At 53.6% G+C, this 19,551-nt stretch overlaps 2 protein-coding genes across 2 annotated transcripts; both read right to left on the bottom strand.

The window, feature by feature from the left end:
- Nucleotides 1-8,295: 8,295 nt before the first annotated feature.
- On the bottom strand, nt 8,296-13,272 carry RNF225 (ring finger protein 225). Its single transcript, XM_024978856.2, has one exon. The coding sequence runs from the start codon at nt 12,084-12,086 to the stop codon at nt 11,106-11,108; it is 981 nt and encodes a 326-aa protein (XP_024834624.1). The 5' UTR covers nt 12,087-13,272; the 3' UTR covers nt 8,296-11,105.
- An 85-nt stretch (nt 13,273-13,357) lies between these two features.
- RPS5 (ribosomal protein S5) lies at nt 13,358-18,948 on the bottom strand. Its single transcript, NM_001015531.1, has 6 exons — nt 18,893-18,948; nt 18,057-18,165; nt 14,663-14,872; nt 14,388-14,516; nt 13,548-13,646; nt 13,358-13,468 (listed from the first exon to the last, which is right to left on the bottom strand). Exons 2-6 carry the CDS (start codon nt 18,162-18,164, stop codon nt 13,400-13,402), a joined length of 615 nt encoding a protein of 204 aa, NP_001015531.1. The 5' UTR covers nt 18,165; nt 18,893-18,948; the 3' UTR covers nt 13,358-13,399.
- Nucleotides 18,949-19,551: the final 603 nt, after the last annotated feature.

Below are 19,551 nucleotides of genomic sequence, written 5' to 3'. Positions count from 1 at the left end.
CTCCCTTCCCCTGAGACCACGGCAACCACTATTTCACTCTCTCTAGTTTTACCTTTCCCAAAATGTCATAAAGTTGGAATCATACAGTATGTACCTTTTTCAGCTGACTTTTTCACTTAGGAATACACATTTAAGATTCCTCCATGCCTTTTTGTGGCTCCAGAGCGCGGTTCTTTTTATTACTAAATATTATTCCATTGTATGAATGCACCAATTTCCTTATTCATTTACGCATGGAAAAGCATCTCAGTTTGACTCCAGTTCTAAGCAATTACGGATAAATTTGCTATAAACATTCCTGTTCCACTGTCTGTGTGGACATATTTTCAATACATTTGTGTAAATACCTAGGCGTGTGGTAGATGGATCACATAATAGGAGTGTATTTAAGTTTATAAGAAACTACCAATTGTCTTCCTAGTTCAGTTCAGTTCAGTTCAGTCGCTCAGTCGTGTCCGACTCTTTGCGACCCCATGAATCACAGCACGCCAGGCCTCCCTGTCCATCACCAACTCCCAGAGTTCACTCAAACTCACGTCCATCGAGTCAGTGATGCCATCCAGCCATCTCATCCTCTGTCGTCCCCTTCTCCTCCTGCCCCCAATCCCTCCCAGCATCAGAGTCTTTTCCAATGAGTCAGCTCTTCGCATGAGGTGGCCAAAGTACTGGAGTTTCAGCTTCAGCATCATTCCTTCCAAAGAAATCCCAGGGCTGATCTCCTTCGGAATGGATGGTTGGATCTCCTTGCAGTCCAAGGGACTCTCAAGAGTCTTCTCCAACACCACAGTTCAAAAGCAACAATTCTTCGGCGCTCAGCATTCTTCACAGTCCAACTCTCACATCCATACATGACCACTGGAAAAACCATAGCTTTGACTAGACGGACCTTTGTTGGCAAAGTAATGTCTCTGCTTTTCAATATGCTATCTAGGTTGGTCATAACTTTCTTTCCAAGGGCTATATAATTTTGCATTCTAGACAGCAGTAGAGTTCTGGTACCGCTTGTCAGTATTTTGGATTTTAGCCGCTCTAATAGATATGTAGTGACATTGTTTAAATTTGAAATTCCATAACGGCATATGATGTTCAGAATATTTTCATCTGCTTCTCTCTGCCATCTGTGTATCTTCTTTGGTGTGATATCCAAATCTCTTCTTTTTCCTTTTTTTGGCTGCACCACATGGCATGCGGGAATCTCAGTTCCCAGACCAGGAATCAAACCAATACCCTCTGCAGTGGAAGCACCCAGTCTTAACCACTGGACCTCCAGGGAAGTCCCCATTGCCCTTTGAAAATTGACATCAGGGCTTCCCTGGGGGTCTGTGCATGCGTGCTAAGTTGGTTCAGTTGCGTCCAACTCTGTGCAGCTGTATGGATTGTAGCCTGCCAGGCTCCTCTGTCTATGGGATTCCCCAGGCAAGAATATAGGGTGGGTTGCCATGTCCTCTTCCAGGGGATCTTCCCAACCCAGGGATTGAACCCATCTCTCTTATGGGTAAGTGTGGTGTCATCTGCATATCTGAGGTTATTGATATTTCTCCTGGCAATCTTAATTCCAGCTTGTGCTTCATCCAGCCCGCCATTTCGCATGATGTACTCTGCGTATAAGTTAAACAAGCAGGGTGACAGTATATAGCCTTGATGTACTCCTTTCCCTATTTGGAACCAGTCTGTTGTCCTTTGTCCAGTTCTAACTGTTGCTTCTTGACCTGCATACAGATTTCTCAGGAGGCAGGTCAGGTGGTCTGGTATTCCCATCTCTTTCAGAATTTTCCACAGTTTATTGTGATCCACAGAGTCAAAGGCTTTGGCATAGTCAATAAAGCAAAAGTAGATGTTTTTCTGGAACTCTCTTGCTTTCTTGATGATCCAACAGGTGTTGGCAATTTGATCTGAGGTTCCTCTGCCTCTTCTAAATCCAGCTTGAACGTTTCATGTACTGTTCATGTACTCAGTGCACGTGCTGTTGAAGCCTGGCTTGGAGAATTTTCAGCACTACTTTGCTAGCATGTGAGATGAGTGTGGTCATGTGGTAGTTTGATCATTCTTTGGCATTGCCTTTCTTTGAGATTGGAATGAAAACTGACCTTTTCCAGTCCTGTGGCCACTGCTGAGTTTTCCATATTTGCTGGCATATGAGTGTAGCACTTCCACATCATCATCTTTTAGGATTTGAAATACCTCAACTGGAATTCCATAACCTGCACTAGCTTTCTTCATAGTGATGCTTCCTAAGGCCCACTTGACTTCCAATTCCAGGATGTCTGGCTCTAGGTGAATGACCACACCACTGGGGTTACATGGGTCATGAAGATCTTTTTCGCACAGTTCTGTGTATTCTTGCCACCTCTTTTTATATCTTCTGCTTCTGTTGGTCCATACCATTTCTGTCCCTAATTGTGCCCATCTTTGCATGAAGTGTTCCTTTGGTAGCTCTAATTTTCTTGAAGAGATCTCTAGTCTTTCCCATTCTACTGTTTTCCTCTATTTTTGCATTGATCACTGAGGAAGGCGTTCTTCCTTCCTTTCTTTCTTCCTCTCTTTCTTCCTTCCAGCACATGCTGTAGTCAAGATTGCTGGGAGAAATATCAATAACCTCAGATATGCAGATGACACCACCATTATGGAAGAAAGTGAAGAAAAACTAAAGAGCCTCTTGATGAAAGTGAAAGAGGAGAGTGAAAAAGTTGGCTTAAACCTCAACATTCAGAAAACTAAGATTGTGGTATCTGGTCCCATCACTTTATGGCAAATAGATGGAGAAACAACGGAAACAGTGAGAGACTTTTTTTTTTGTGGGGGGGTGGGGCTCTAAAATCACTGCAGATGGTGACTGAAGCCATGAAATTAAAAGACTCTTGTTCCTTGGAGGAAAAGCTATGACCAAGCTAGATAGCATACTAAAAAAGCAGAGACATTACTTTGCCAACAAAGGTCCATCTAGTCAAAACTATGGTTTTTCCAGTAGTCATGTATGGATGTGAGAGTTGGACTATAAAGAAAGCTGAACGCCGAAGAATTGATGCTTTTGAACTGTGGTGTTGGAGAAGACTCTTGAGAGTCCCTTGGTCTGCAAGGAGATTCAACCAGTCCATCCTAAAGGAAATCAGTCCTGAATATTCATTGGAAGTACTGATGCTGAAACTGAAGTTCCAATACTTTGGCCACCTGATGCGAAGAAAGGACTCATTGGAAGAGACCCTGGTGCTGGGAAAGATTGAAGGCAGGAGGAGAAGGGGACGAGAGAGGATGAGATGGTTGGATGGCATCACCGATTCGATGGACATGAGTTTGAGCAAGCTCCTGGAGTTGGTGACGGACAGGGAAGCCTGGCATGATGCAGTCCTTGGGGTAGCAAAGAGTCCAACACAACTGAGCTACTGAACTGACTGACTGACTGACTCACTCGTGGGTCCTGCATTGGCAGGCATGTTCTTTGCCACTAGTGCCACCTGGGAAGCAATGGTTTAGAATCCACCTTGCAATGCAAGGAACACTGGTTTCATCCCCGGTCCAGGAAGATCCCATGTGCCTCAGAGCAGCTAAGCTCAAGTGCACGGCAATTACTGAGCCCAGGCACCTACAGCCTTGCTCTGCATCAAGAAGCCACCGCAATGAGAAGCCCACACACAACAAAGTGTAGCCCCCGCTTACCACAACTAGAGAAAGCCCATGTGCAGCAATGAAGAACCAACACAGCCGAAAAATAAAATAATCTTTTTTTTTTTTAATCCAGCAGAGGCCCACAGTCCTCTCACAGCCCACGAGTACCTGAGAGCAGGGAGCACAGCCTGTGTGAAGCCAGGCACACCCAAGGCCAAGAGTACCCCACCCACACCATTCCCCAAGTGAAGAGTGAGTTTCAGAAGGGCAAAGAACAAGGCTACAATGGAAGTAGGATTCACACCCTCATCTCTTTGGCTCCAGAGTTCACATGCATGGCTGAGTTGGCTCCACTGGCTGGGAAGCACAATCCACAGGCTGCTGTTGTAAAGGGTGGATCTCTGCATATGTATGATTTTATTGGTATGAAATGCCCACAATAGTGAATCCACAGAGACAAACAGTAGACATGGTTGCCAGGGATTAAGGGGAAGGAGAAATGGGACATGACTTGGATCAGGATGGGGCTTCTTGAAAATGTTCTGGAATTGGTGGTGATGGTTGCATAACTATATGATCATATTAACAACAAAATGAATTGTAGACTCTGGGCAAATTGTATGAATGTGTTTAGATTACATTTCAAGAAACCTATTGTGTTTAGATTACATTGCAAGAAACCTATTATTAAAAATAAAAACGAGAAAATTTTCTGGAAGATTCCTTGGAAAAGTCCCATATCCAATGTGGAGTTTTTCATGGCCACTAGAGTGGAAATATCCATGCCCAGTGAGCGGCATGCAGCTCTCAGGTCCCTCCTGGCTCGTCTGCCCCAGCTTCTGCAGAGACTGAGAGGGCAGAGAAAGCCACAGCTTAGGAGGACATGCCCAGCTGCCCTACCAAGGCGTGCCCCTAAGGGAGACGCTCCCCATCCGAGCCTGCTTTCCCCTTGAGACGGAGGGTTCCAGCACTTCCCAGGTCGGCCAGGGGGTGGGGTTAGGGTTAGGGAGAGCACATCTGAGTCACGCTCTTCCTTTGTAATCTAATCTACCTGTGTTCGCAATAGTCTGCGTTAAAATTTATTAGATTAGCACTAGCTGAGCACCTGGTTCTTGCCTGGAGAATCCCAGGGACGGGGGAGCCTGGGCTGCCGTCTATGGGGTCGCACAGAGTCGGACACGACTGAAGTGACTTAGCAGCAGCAGCAGCTGAGCACCAAGGACCGCAGGGCGGGGACGTGTCTGTCCAGTGCGCTGAGCCTTGCGCTCAGCAGAAGCGCCACCGGTGTGATAACAAACCGGATCACTGCCTCCTCCCGCGGCCCCGCGGCCGGGTTGCCGAAAACGCCCCAGAGGTCGTCATGATAGCTTCGCTTCAGGTTTCCGCCCCTGACTGACTGGGCACAGCCGCCTCCCGCAGGCTCTCCCTCTAGACCGCAGCCTGACAGCTGTGCGCGCGCAGCGCTACCGCGCGAGGGTCCGGGTGCGGGTAAAATCGCCACAGCGACGGCCGCCGCCGGCGCTCCTCTAGCTTTCAGCGCGGGATCGTCTCTGTACCTCCCACCGGCGCGGGGAGGGTGTGACGCACGCGCAGTCCCTCCGAGCAGCGCGGCGAAGGCGGGCCAAGTTGCCAAGGCAACTACGGTCACGCCCCCCCCCCCCCAGCCCGGAATGCGGCCTCCGATTGGTCCGCGTTGCTGACACCCCCTTAGCTTTCCCCTTCTCGAACACCGCGGAGGTTCAGTTCAATTCAGTCGCTCAGTCCTGTCCGACTCTTTGCGACCCCAAGAACTGCAGCACGCCAGGCTTCCCTGTCCATCTCCAATTCCCGGAGTTTACTCAAACTCAGGTCCATCGAGTCGGTGATGCCATCCAACCATCCTCCGTCGTCCCCTTCTCCTCCTGCCTTCAGTCTTTCCCAGCATCAGGGTCTTTTCCAATGAGTCCCTTCTTCGCATCAGGTGGCTAAAGTATTAGAGCTTCACCTTCAGCATCAGTCCTTCCAATGAATATTCAGTGTTGATCTCCTTTAGGACGGACTGGTTGGATCTCCTTGCAGTCCAATGGACTCTCAAGAGTCTTCTCCAACACCACAGTTCAAAAGCATGAATTCTTTGGCCCTCAGCTTTCTCTATGGTCCAACTCTCACATCTATACATGACCGCCGGAAAAGCCATAGCTTTGACTAGATTGAGCTTTGTTGGCGAAGTAATGTCTCTGCTTTTTAATATGCTGTCTTGGTTGGTCATGGTGGCTCAGCTGGTAAAGAATCCGCCTGCAGTGAGGGAGACCTGGCTTCCATCCCTGGGTTGTGAAGATCCTCTGGAGAAGGGAACAGCTACCCACTCCAGTATTCTGGCCTGGAGAATTCCATGGACTTTACAGTCCATGGGGTCACAAAGCTCTGGAAACAACTGAGCAATTTTCACTTTCACTAGGTTGGTCATTGCCTGGAAAATCCCATGGACGGAGGAGCCTGGTAGGCTGCAGTCCATGGGGTTGCTAGCAGTCAGACTTCACTGAGCAACTTCACTTTCACTTTTCACTTCCATGCATTGGAGAAGGAAATGGCAACCCACTCCAGTGTTCTTGTCTGGAGAATCCCAGGGACAGGGGAGCCTGGTGGGCTCCCATCTCTGGGGTCGCGCAGAGTCGGACACGACTGAAGTGACTTAGCAGCAGCAGCAGGTTGGTCATAGCTTTTCTGCCAAGGATCAAGCATCTTTTAATTTCATGGCTGCAATCATCATCTGCAGTTATTTTGGAGCCCAAGAAAATAAAGTCTGTCACTATTTCCATTGTGTCCCCATCTATTTGCCATGAAGTGATGGGACTGGATGCCATGATCTTTGTTTTCTGAATGTTGAGCTTTAAGCCAACTTTTCCCCTCTCCTCTTTCACTTTCATCAAGAGGCTCTTTAGTTCTTCTTCAATTTCTACCATAAGGATGGTGTCATCAGCATATCTAAGGTAATTGATATTTCTCCTGGCAATCTGGACTCCAGCTTGTGCTTGTGCTTCATCCAGCTTGGCATTTCTCATAATGTACTCTCCATATAAGTTAAATAAGCAGGGTGACAATATACCAATACTAAATAAGCCTTGAGGTACTCCTTTCCATATTCTGAACCAGTCTGTTCCATGTCCTGTTCTAACTGTTGATTCTTGACCTGCATACAGATTTCTCAGGAGGCAGGTCAGGTGGTCTGGTCCCATCTCTTGAAGAATTTTCCACAGTATGTTTGATCCACACAGTTAAAAGCTTTCATGTAGTCAATGAAGCAGAAGTAGATGTTTTTCTGGAATTCTCTTGGTTTTTCTATGATCCAACAGATGTTGGCAATTTGATCTCTAGTTCCTCTGCCTTTTCTAAATCCAACTTGAACATCTGGAAGTTCTCACTTCATGTACTGTTGAAGCCTGGCTTGGAGAATTTTAAGCATTACTTTGCTAGCGTGAGATGAGTGCAACTGTGAGTAGTTTGAGTATTCTTTGGCATTAATCTTCTTTGGGATTGGAATGAAAACTGACCGTTTCCAGTCCTGTGGCCACTTAGGTTTGCGAGCGGGAAGAATAAAGAGGTAGGGAAACTGGTGTATGGAGGAGGGAGTTGAGACTGCTGGGCCCCAGGAGGAAGGAAGAGTGAGGGTCTTCCTGGCCGGGGCCAGGGAGTGGACTTGAAAGGAGTTGTTCTTCAGAAGGCTCTCTGGTCCCTGCTCGAGTCCATGCCTTGTCCTTCCCTCAGCCTGATTTCCCATCTCTAAGCTGGACACTTCTGCTCTCAGCATCCAGCGAGGGCCCTCCCGTGGCCCTGTGCCATCAACCTCAACATAAGAGGCAAACCCATGGCCAGACATGGGTGTAGTGTGGCCAGAGGCCTCCCTGGCCCTCATGAAGAGAAGCCGGCTGGATCCTAGTGGTGTGGAGCATCCCGCACACCTTGTTTGCAAGGGGAGGAGACCTGGGAGGGCCTGGGAAAGGTTTGGGGAGTGGAGGGCCCCATGAGTGTGCAGGGAGAGGTCGTGTGTCCAAGATGATGGCTGCCTCTCGCCCTCTGGACATCAACTGCCCTGCCATGGCACCTCCAGTGCGCCCTAAGTATAGAGCAGGCGCTCAATAAAAACTTATGGAGGAACGAAAAATTCTTCCCGCAACTTTATCATCTCCCGTTTTACAGAAGATAGAATAAAGTCTGATGGGTAAAGGTCTCCCTGGCACCACGCCAGGCACTGAGACGCCCACCCCCCACCACCAGCCATCTCCCCCCACCCTGTGTTCACAGGCATCAGGACCATTAAGAAGAGGAGCAAGACTGGGGCAGGTGTGGAGGGTGCACCCAGCAGGGATGGAGCGGGCCCAGGCAGACCTGGAGAGCACAGCGCCAGGTGGCCACAGAGGCTGCAGGTGCCCAGCAGTCCTGGCCCAAGTGGTGGTTTCAGGCAGTCCCTTTGTTCACGAGGAGCATGCGGGTGCACATCAAGGTAGTAATCAGCAAACAGGGCCGCTCAGCGACGCCTGAGCTCTGTCATCAGCTGCATTTTACAGGAAGCGAGAACGAGGTTTCAGGCTCCCATCTGGGAGGGTAGAGAAGCAACCACTGCCCACCGTTTGGAAGGAGAAGCAGATTAGGACAAGTGTTACCAAAATGTATGCGTGGGGGGTGTCTGGCTGCTCACTGCTCAAAAGGCTGGTGGAAAGGAAAGTTTGCTTTATTTCAGATGCTGGCAAGTGGAGTAGAGGGTGGCAGCCATCTGTCCAAAGGCCAACTCCCCCCTCTGACAAGCAGGCAGTGAGAGCTTTTATAGACAAAGTTGGGGTGGGGGGACAACATGCAGAAACAGCACCGTCATCTCTAACAGTGCACTTCAAATTGGTCATCAGTGGTCTGACCGGCATCATCTTGGTTGTTTTAAATACAGTTGTTCAGTCTCGGGTGCAACTGTTCCCAATTCTTTGCGATCAATTCTCAGAATTGTGGCAGCTCAAATCCTGGGTACAGCCTGGTCATCATGTACCTGGTGACCAACTTCTCCAGCTGGTGTTTTGGTATCTGTAAGACAGCTCACAGGACATGGCTCAGAATGTTATCTATAGCCCTTGAGAAAGAACTGGAGGTCCTTGAATACACCTAATGACTACATCATCATTATTTAGTCTCCTTAGACTGTTTTCCTTAGTTTCTCACTTCCCTGATTAAACTTCTTCTTGGACTAGACTTATCCACAGGCAAAGGGCAGGCAGAGAACAAGGTCTGGGAGCAAGGTCCTGCTCTGCTTCACAAGGAGAAGCCAGCCCTGCCAGCTGCCCTAAGCCACGAGCTCCCTCCCTCAGGTCCCCCTGCCTCAGGGCCAGATGACGCTTCCCTGAGCATTCTTTCTTTTCTTTTTTCTTATTTATTCACTTATTTGGCTGCACCAGGTCTTAGTTGCAGCATGTGGGATCTAGTTCCCTGACCAGGGATCGAACCTGGGCCCCCTGCATTGGGAGCTGAGAGTCTTAACCACTGGACCAGCAGGGAAGTCCCCTCCCCTGAGCACTCTTGAAGGTACTACTCCTCCAGGCAGCCTTCCTTGAGCACCTTCAGGCAGAAAGCATCGTCCCTTTCTCTTCTGTGCACCCAACAGCCAAGGGCCCCTTTCTGAGCACCCCCATGGCCGGGCCCATCTCTGCTCATTCTATGCCCTCACCTCAACTCCTCCCAGCCTGTAGTGGAGGAGGCGAGGGATGAGGAGGTTGATATTTGAGACCCTATGAAAGCTGAATAATGCCCCCCCCAATACCTAGAATCTGAATCTGTTACTTAACAGTAAAGATGGACTTTACAGAGGTGATGAAATTAAGGATATGGAGTTGGAGATGTCCTCAATTATCTGGCTGGGCTCAGTGCAATCCTGGTGTCCTTTTCAGGAAGAGTGCAGCAGGAAAGTGAGGAAGAGAGTGAGGAAGATAAGTAGCATGTGCTGTTGTAAGGAACTGAGTCAGTGGTGATTTGTTGCAGCAGCTGGGCAAACCTACACAGACCACCAGTCAGCCCTGCTCTTGCCTGACCAGTTTCCTCCCAGTGGGGCTGGGCTGGGCCTGCCCCGTGATGCAGCACCCTGGTCCAGGCCCCTGCAGGCGTCATTGGCCCCGATGTTGGACAGGAACTGGTCCAGGGAGACACTCCCTCAGACGGAGCAGCAGATCCCATCGGAAGCAGCTCTGCTGGCGCGCCTTGGTGAGGATGCCCGGAGCCAGGTGAACCGAGGTGCCCGCAGCAGTCCCTGAAGGGCCGTCCCTCCCTACAGAGCTGTTCTGCACCCGTTGTGTGCCAGGTCCTGAGGACACACATGTAAACAGTCAACCAGGTGCCCCCAGCCCCTAAGAAGTGACATTTCTCCCTGGAAAACGCTGGACGCCGCTCTGCCGCACAGCACACCACCACTGCGCGACGTGAGGCAGACAGGGCCCCAAGGCCTGCGGGGAAGACAGAAGGCCCTGGTCCAGTTTGTGTGGCGAGGGGCTGCCCCACTGTGATAATTCAGGAAGGCTTCCGGGAGGAGGACCCCCTCCCTGCAAACTGCTGTCCACAGGGAGGGTGGAGGCCCCTTGCCCTCAGTGCTGACAAGGTGCTGAAGGAGTCCTGGAGAAGGGCAGAGACTGACCCTGAGCATTCAGGGGGTGGAGATGCGGGTAATGGGGGCTCCTGGCGGGGAGAGGGGCCAGGAACCCTTGCGGCAGGCCAGGAATGTCAGGAGAGATCCCCACCGACACGGCCTGACCTGGAGGCAACCTTGGCCGCTCTGAGCCAGACCACAGCTGCCCTCACAAGAGGAGGCTTCTAGAGAACTCCAGAAGCCACCCACCACAGTGGGAGCGAGGGCCGCTGCAAGCTGCTGCTCAGGGCCCAGATGGGAGCCCATCTGGGAGGCCTGGGCCCCTCCCCGGCATGCCCCAGCCCCAGCCCCAGCCGGGTGCACAAGGCCGCCACGCAGGCCCTGCAAGGAGACGGCTGGATCCCACCCAGGCCCAGCCTGCAGGCAGCAGAGTGGAAAACAAACTTCCCAACCCGGAGAGAAGCAGGGTGGTTGGTCCCAGCCACCCGCAGACGTGGGTGCGGACCCAGGGAAAGCCCAAAGTATGAGTCAAATCAGAGACGGCAGCCCCGGTGCCAGCCAGGGCTGAACGTCCTCCTGGGGCGCTGATGACTCGGAGGACACTTCTGAGGCTCAGGGTCAGGGGGTGCCCCTAGCAGGGCCCCGCGGGATGCTGCCCAGGGGGCTGGAGTCCCAGGAGAGATGGGGACCAAGGGCACCCCTGGCCCGTTGATGGGTGCCTCCCCGCGGGGCCTCGACACCCACGGGGCTCCTCCAGCAGTGGCCCACGGGGACTGCAGTCGGGGCTGCTCCTTGGGAGGGTCCCTGCCTCCTGAGGACGCCCGGAATGAGCCGCTGGGCCTCGCTGGAGCAAGGCGCCCTTGCCCCGCGCCCGAGGTCTCCGGGGCGATCATGGGGAGCCTCGGGACTACCCTCGGGTCCCCGCGCCCCGTGCCCGCGGGGTCCGTTCAGGGCCAGCCTCCGCCCCCCGCGCGCGCTCCGAGCGTCCAGCAAGTGTCTCTGTGTCCTTGGGGAGCCCCTCGGTCTCCAGCGCGTCCTCCGAAGCCCCCGATGGGGCGGCGTCCGGATCGGAACTCGAGTCCGGGTCGGGGGCCGCGGGGAGCGGCGTCCAGCCGGGGGTCCGGAGCGCCTGGGCGGTGGGCCGAGGAGAGAACCAGGAGAGGCCAGGCGCCGGGGCGAGCGCCACGAGCTGGGGCCGCGCAGGGTGGGAGGTGGTGGCGCGCGGGATGAGGAAGAAGATGTAGACGCCCGAGACCACGAGCCCCGCGGCCACCAGCACCGCCAAGACGACGGCCGCGTGGAAGAGCCAGGCCGAGTGCGCCAGCGACAGGCGGCGCGACAGCGGGCGGCCGAGGCGCAGCGGCGGCGGCGGCGGCGGCGCGCGGGCCTTGCGCGGCCCGTGCCCGGGCGGCGGCGGCCGCAGGTAGAGCAGGCCGCGCCGGCGGTCGAAGCGCACGGAGCCTGGGGGCGCCGGCGGGGCGCGCGCGGGGCCGGGCAGCAGGCCGAGCTGCGTGGGCAGCGCGGGGAGCCCGCGGCGCGGGGCCAGGCGCGTGGGCGCGCGGCACACCGGGCATGCCACCGCCGCGCCGCCGCCCGCCGTGGCCAGCGACAGGCGTGCCAGGCACTCGAGGCAGAAGACGTGGCCGCAGTCCAGGCTCTTGGGCAGCTTGAACACGCCGTCGAAGGGCGACACGCAGATGAGGCACTCCACCGGGGAGGCGGGGGCCAGCATGGGGCCGGGGCTGCCGTCCGCTTCCTCCTCACCGCCCTCGTCCTCGTCCTGCCCCCTGCCGGGGGAGCGCGGGGTGCACGCGGAGCCCGGGGTGCTGGGGCCCGAGCCCCGGGGGGCCCGCGGGCGGCGGAGCCATGGCGGCCGAGGGCAGGGCATCCGGGCCGGCCTGCGGGGAGAGGCGGTCAGCGGCCTGGCTCTGGAGGGACCACCGACACGGGGAAGGGCAGCAAGAGGAGCAGAGCCGGGAGTAGGCGGCTGGAAGGCAGGAGGGTGCGGGCAGCGGCGGGGGGTGCGGACCCGAGGCCGCCGGCGGGCAGGGGGGGTCTAGAGGCTGAGGACTACGGACAGACACCAGGATCACCGCGGACTGAGCCAGACTTGGGGACCCCCAGGCGGGAGCAGAGTGGACCTGAGGGACTTCAGAAAAGACCCGACGGGCTCTCAGGAGAGCTGAGCAGAGACAGACCGGGGAGACCACAGATCAAAGGAGAAGCAGGAGAGGGAGAGGTCCCAAGCCTCAGGACGTCGGGCCGGCAGCCCACCCGGCCAGGAGGTTCCCCAAGCACAGACCCCAGCAGCCTCTTCCTACCTGGTGGCGCCTCCACCCTCGGGCTGACACTTAAGCACGGGTTCTGACCCCATCCCTAGACCTGCCTGGAGGTGGACACTGCGCGCCCCTCCCCGTGGGCGCCGCCCACGGCGGGGCCACGCCCCCCAGCTTCCCACTGGACCTGTTCGACAGCCCCCAGGAAGGTCCCGTCAGGACTGAGCGCACAAGCCTGACCTCAGCAGTGTCGGGGGCGGCTGGAAGCACAGGTTGACAAGGGCATGACAGTTCAGGGCCTGGGAGGGGGAGCCCTTCCACCTCCAGCCTTCCCCAGCTCATGAACCTCCCACCCAGTCACTGTGGGATGAGAGGTATTGGGGGTACCAGTGTGTCCATGTGCGGGGGGCACCCGGGCCGGGGACAGCGTACCCAGAGCCACCTTCTGGGGTCCTGGGGGTTGAAGGCGGGCAGACCCACAGTGCACTGGACTGGGCCACCGCTATGCGGCCAGCAGACGGGGGGGAGACACTGTTGTAGCCCAGGGCCCAGGCCCTGACCCCAGCTGCTCCCTGGCAACTCTCAGGGTGGGCTGCACCTCCCAAGTGCCCGCCCAGTGCCATCTCTGCCAGGACAACCCCACCCCTCTCATCTCCGACACCTGCCGGGACGGTCCAGGCAGCCAGGCCTGCAGCCCAAGGTGCCGCGGTTTCTGAGTCAGCGATACTTCCCGAGCTGAGTCCTCCCTGGTGAATCCAGGTCCCCACAGGCCGAAGACACGCCAGGAATTAATGCGGCCAACTCCTCAGACACCATGCTCAGCCCGCCCCTCACCCTCGGCTCCCACTCAGCCCCCGCCAAGGACAGACACGGAGGAGGGGCTGCCCTCACAGGGAAACAGGTTTATTGTGGCTGCAGCCAGCGATCAGCGGTTAGACTTGGCCACGCGCTCCAGCTCGTCCTTCTTCTTGATGGCGTAGGAATTGGAGGAGCCCTGCAGGAAGAGACGTTTAGCTCAACGCGGACCCCCTTCCCCTTGAGACCCCCCTGCCCCCTACAGCATCCCCGCCCACCTTAGCTGCGTTGATTAGTTCATCCGCCAGGCACTCGGCAATGGTCTTGATGTTCCGGAAGGCGGCCTCCCGGGCGCCGGTGCACAGCAGCCAGATGGCCTAGGGGCAGGGGGCCAGCTGAAAAGGTGCCCCCACACCAGGAGGGCTCACGGTTCTCCGGTACCGGGCCCCCTAACACACCCTGCCGACCACGCTGCCACCCGCAGGCCCACCGAGCATGGTAACGGGAGCCCACGGTGCTGCCCAGGGCAGGCCGCTAGGGCTGGGATCAGACAGAGAGCCACAGAAAAGGGTGTCAAAGGCTGAGGCCTGGGTCCCTGATGGAGCAGATTTAAACCGGCTGAGACGGGGAAAGCAATGTGTGCTCCTGGCCCGGAAGCCTTGACTGAAAACAAACAACTGTAAAGGGTGTGCTGGTGCCAGCTCCACAAATTGGACCTGTGATGCAACGTGAGCGACAGATTGCGGTTACATTCCTTGCAGTGACGGTGGGGACAGACCAGACTACCTAGGAGACACCCGCTGAAGTGTTAACAGAAAAACGGTCAGAACACCTGCAATGGGTGGGTTCTCACACGGTCCAAGAAAACACAAAACAACATAAAAACATACACCCAAATGAAACTGGTCCTTCAGCCAAACGATGCCCAGGAGAGGGCCAGAGCAAGGATGTGCTCTGTGGGGTGGGAACCGTGGAAGGCTTCCTGGAGGAAATGACACTCAGGTAAAACATGCAGATGCGAACATCCCCAGTTGCTAGCCTCTGCCCCAGGCAGCATTCTGAACCAGCCAGGTGGCTGTTCCTGGGTGCCTGCATGTGCCCAAAGGCCCCAAGCCCACCTGATTCACACGGCGCAGTGGGGACACGTCCACGGCCTGCCGCCTCACTGTTCCAGCTCGCCCAATGCGGGTGGAGTCCTCCCGGGGGCCGCTGTTGATGATGGCGTTCACCAGGACCTGCAGGGGGTTCTGGGGGGTGCGGGGGGACGTGCATGAGCCAGATGCCCAGCCCGCGTCCCTCCCCGTCCCTGGAGGACCACGGCATGCGTATGGTGGGGCTGCTGTTGGCTGCGGGTTGCCTGAGGGCACTCTCCCTGCCTGGCCCCGAGCCCTACCTCGCCAGTGAGCAGATGGATGATCTCAAAGGCGTGCTTGACGATGCGCACGGTCATGAGCTTCTTGCCATTGTTGCGGCCATGCATCATCATGGAGTTGGTGAGGCGCTCCACGATGGGGCACTGTGCCTTGCGGAAGCGCTTGGCCGCATAGCGGCCCGCGCTGTGGGGTAGGTACTTGGCATACTTCTCCTTGACAGCAATGTAATCCTGGGGCAGCAGAAGAGGGGATGGAGGGAGCTCACTCAAGAGCAGGAAGGACATCCGAGGGTACCAGGGGGACCCAACACCCACTTATAGGAGCCCCCACCCACCTGTGGGCTTTGGATGTGAGCCCCTACCTGCCGCAAAAATTAAAATCTAAGCAAGTGACCCTTGGAAGGAAAGCTATGACAACCTAGACAGAGTATTAAAAAGAAGAGACATCACTTTTCCAATAAAGGCCTGTATAGTTAAAAGCTGTGGTTTTTCCAGTAGTCATGTACAGATGTGAGAGTTGGGCCATAAAGAAGGCTGAGTGCTGAAGAACTGATGCTTTCGAACTGTGTGGTGCTGGAGAAAACTCTGGAGAGTCCCGTGGACTGTAAGGAGAGCAAACCAGCCAATCCCAAAGGAAATCAACCCTGAATATTCTTTGGAAGGACTGATACTGAAACTCCAATCCTTTGGCCACCTGATGCTAAGAACTGACTCATTGGAAAAGACTCTGATGCTGGCAAAGATTGAAGGCGGGAGAAGGGGAGGACAGAGGATGAGATGGCTGGACGGTATCACCAACTTAATGGACATGAATCTGAGCAAACTCTGGGGCACAGTGAAAAGAGAGGGAAGCCTGGTGTGCTGCAGTCCATGGGGTTGCAAAGAGTTAGGTAAGAGTTAGCAATTGAACAACAAAGTGTCTTCTTCACAAGGTCCCTAGAAGAGTACTTTCCTAATAATGGGAAGAAGGTTGTGGAGCACGAAGGAGATGGCGGCCCACAACTCCGGTTTTCTTTAACAGTGTCCTTCACTCTTCACTGACATTTTGTATCAAACAATTCTTTGCTGTCCTGCACACTGTAGGGTATTCAGTAGCACTCACCACTGACACCCGGACAAGTGCCCGGACATTGCCTAGTGTCCCTAAAGGGCTGACAGGGGATCCATCCCAGAGAACCAGTTTTAAAAGAATCATTCAACAATCTTGCCTATGGATACATACAAGTCCCAAGACAATATCTAGTAAACACTAAATCATTGGGGGAGGGGCTGAGTCAGAGGACTCCATGTACCTGAAAAGGACTACTTCTGACCTATTTCCAGGATGAACCCTACATTAAAAAGTCACTCTACCACAAACAAACAAGAACATATACAAACAATGAGTTTCTACAAAACCAAGGACTGATAGCAAAGAATACAGGATTCTGACATAGGCATGAGAGACTGGAGTCTCGTCTGGAGAGAACCATTTGCACAAACAAAACTATACAGAGGGGTGTACATGCAGGACTCGCACTGTGCAAGAAAAAATTGTGAATACCAAACACCCCAGCAAGCATTTGGTTAAGTTGCTGGGCCCCATGGTAAAGTCCAATACAGCTCTGTAGTGAGAATTTTTTTTTTTTTTTAATATTTATTTATTTGGCTGGACAGGGTCACAGTTGCAGCGTGTGCGATCTAGTTCCCTGACCAGGGACTGAACCCAGGCCCCCTCCACTGGGAGTGCACAGTCTTAGCCACTGGACCACCAGGGAAGTCTGATAGTGAGAATTTTGATACCATGCTGACTTCTGCTTCCCCAGCCTCTTGGAGAACACCAGGGAAAAGTGAAAAATTGTTTTTATATTACTAAAGTTTTGTACCAAAAAAAGCAAGAAGGAAGAGGCAAACACACATGTGACAGACCATCATGTGACCTGCCAAGACTAAAACATTTACTATCTGGTCATTTTAAGTTTGCAAACCCCCTCCAACAAACCCATGAAATAAAACAGCTCTAGAAGACACTCAGAGAGAAAAACAGGTTTGAATTTTCTGTTGGGCTCAGTGCCTGCATACTGTAATATACATGAAAGATGAAAGTTCTCAGTTGTGTCGGACTCTGTGTGACCCCATGGACTATACGTCCATGGGATTCTCCAGGCCAGAACACTGGGGTGGGTAACCCATCCCTTCTCCAGCGGATCTTCCCGACGCAGGAATCAAATCGGGGTTCCCTGCATTGCATAGAGGTAATTAAATAGTAATGCTGGTTGGGTGGCATCACAATGGACCTGAGTTTGAGGAAACTCCCGAGAGACAGTGAAGGACAGGGAAGCCTGATGTGCTGCAGTTCATGGGGTCACAGACTCAAACATGACTTAGCCCCTGAACAACAATACTAATGCAGTCAGAAAACATAAATTTCTTTTTATAAGGGCCCCACAAATGTCCTAATGAGCCCAAGTGTAAAACAATGTGGGGGCAACACTGTAGTGGAGAACTCCCATTTACCAACTTCAAAACCTATTACAAAGCTGTAGTAATCAAGACTGTGATACTGGCAAAAAAAAAAAAAAGGCATAGAGACCAATGAAATAGAGTTCTGAATCCAGAAATAAACCCTTCCATCTTTGCTGAATTGATATTCAACAACAGTGCCAAGACTATTCAATGGGATAAATAGTCCCTTCAACAAATGGTGCAGGATACATACATATACCATATAAATGAGACTTAAGTAACATTTTATGGCCTAAATTGTTAAGATGCACAAAACTCCAAAAGACAAAAATCAAATGTGCTAGGACAACTGGATTTCCTCCCACAAAATAATAATTTGGGGCTTGTACACTTAAAATACTTGTGCAAATGGAGGGACGTGAGCACCTGAGGGTTTTGGTAAACTTAGGGCTCCTGGAACCAACATGCCCTCAGACACTGAGGGACAACTGGAAAGTCTTTAGATTTTCAGGCATTTGAATCTTTGTAATTTGACTCTTCTCTCCAGAGCACAACTTCTGAACTTGATGAATATTGCCCATTTTTATTTAATTCTAAAACATATAATTCAAATGTTATAGCCTGAACGAAACAGTATTACCTTTGCCATTTTCAATACTTGAGTAAAATAAGAAACACCTTTAAAAAACAAAATGTATAAAACTAAAAAATAAATTTTCTGTATATTTCCCTACAACACAAAAAAACTAAACCACCTGTGGGAAGTGATAATTACTGTGGAAGGAACCATCTCCTGGGAAAAACTGTAGCAACCTCTAACAGGATACAAAGAAAAGCAGATATGGTGGGTGTGGTGGCCCAGGAATCCCTCCTTTACCCGTCCCACCTTCAACTCTACTTGGGAGAAAGGCTACAAGTTTCAACTGACCCCGCCCCCAGCTGGAGAACATAATCGTAACACCCTCCACACCTGCAGAGAAATGTCATTGATCTGCACGTCATCGGTGCTCCACTTTCCAAAGAGCTTGATGTCGGGGGTCTCTGCTACTGCAGGTGCAGCTGTTTCCCACTCCGTCATCCTAGGGATAAAAATCGTCAAAGCGCAGGCATACTTATCACTGACTCTGAGGCCAGCTTAGAGCACAACCTGAGAAGTGGGAAATTACCAGCAACCAAAGAACGCTGGGAATTATCTGGGGCCACCATGCTGAATGCTAGAAAAACCACTCATCTGTCAGCAAGCCACACCTGTCTCTTACCCAGGAATCCTGAGGCCCAGAGCTGACAGGCACCCCCTCAACAGTTGCAGGGCGGCCCAGGTATGGGCAGGTTGAGTCCAAATGCCCTGACGGTGCATCCGCTAGAATTCAAACCCCAACCATGTTCTTCCAGAGCTTTGTGAACCTACAGATCCACAACTCTCCTTTGGACTCAGCTCCCTCATCAGTAAAGTATAAGGGTTCTGTGTTTTACCAATACAAAAAGTGGAGTCCGACCCCGAGGGGATCTTTAGGGGCTGTTATGTAGGAGGAAGCGTCTCCAAAGTGTGAGTCTTGTATGTAAGGAATCTTCTTACGTAAATAAAGTACAACTGCAAAGACCAAGGCAAACCGCCAGCAACTTCTCCAGTACGCCGCGAGGCAAGGCTACGGCGGCGGCGGCGCTGAAGCCAGAGGGCGAGGGTAACTTTCCCCGCGCCTCCATCCGGTCACCCGCACTAGGAAAGCTCCCGGGCACGGGGCACACCCACAGCTTCCGGAAAACCCAGGATCGCTCCTCGGACCCCCTACTCCGCGGCAGCCTCACCTGAAGACACGGCCGAGGCGTCTCTATCGCTCGGCGTGGACCACGCGCCGCCCAGACACAGACAGGAAGAGGCCGCGCACCGCGGGCTGAGGCTTTTAACTGAGGCGACAACTTCCGGGTCAGCGAAGGTGGCAGGTGCGCATGTGGACTCGGCCTAGTAATAGACCAATCCGGAACGAGCATGTAAACGCGCCCTCGGGGTCAGACGGAACACGTATACATTCAGCGCATGCGTTCTCGCAGAAGTGGGCCCAAAAGCCAGTCTGGCGGAAGTCCAACTTCCAGCCCTTGAAAGCTCGTCGAGGAGCACTTGCACAGGCGCAGAGGTCTCTTTGAGGCTAACGCCACCATGTCTAATAAGGTCAGAAGTCTGGCCCGCGGTGATCGCTACGCCGACCCGCACGCGTTGCAGGCCGAGTCGGCTGAGTGGTGCCGGGACGTCTTGACTGCGCTCCTCTGTGGTCCCGGCCCCGAGCGTGTGGCCAGGCTCCACTCGAGTGTCCGTCCCCCCTACACTCCCGCGGCCGGGGTTGCTTGGGGCCTGAGCCTCCGAGAGGGGACCCCTCGCTTCACCTCCTGCTGGGGTCCTCTTCCCCAGTGTCTCTCCTTGTTCCCCGCTTCTTGCCCCATTCCGCGTGCGGGAGGAAATCGGGGAGGGG

This window comes from Bos taurus, chromosome 18 (genome assembly GCF_002263795.3).
Source record: "Bos taurus isolate L1 Dominette 01449 registration number 42190680 breed Hereford chromosome 18, ARS-UCD2.0, whole genome shotgun sequence".
Classification (NCBI taxonomy): Eukaryota; Metazoa; Chordata; class Mammalia; order Artiodactyla; family Bovidae; genus Bos; species Bos taurus.
Note: the sequence above shows the minus strand (reverse complement) of the source record. Positions and strands in the feature narration are given on the sequence as shown.

Coding starts and splice junctions, on each gene's coding strand:
- RNF225 (XM_024978856.2), bottom strand. CDS start 12,086: ATGCCCTGCCCTCGGCCGCCATGGCTCCGCCGCCCGCGGGCCCCCCGG.
- RPS5 (NM_001015531.1), bottom strand. CDS start 18,164: ATGACGGAGTGGGAAACAGCTGCACCTGCAGTAGCAGAGACCCCCGAC. Junction 14,873..18,056: donor TCAATGACATTTCTCTGCAG/GTGTGGAGGGTG, acceptor CTGCTGCCCCAG/GATTACATTGCTGTCAAGGA. Junction 13,647..14,387: donor CACTGCGCCGTGTGAATCAG/GTGGGCTTGGGG, acceptor CCCTGCCCCTAG/GCCATCTGGCTGCTGTGCAC.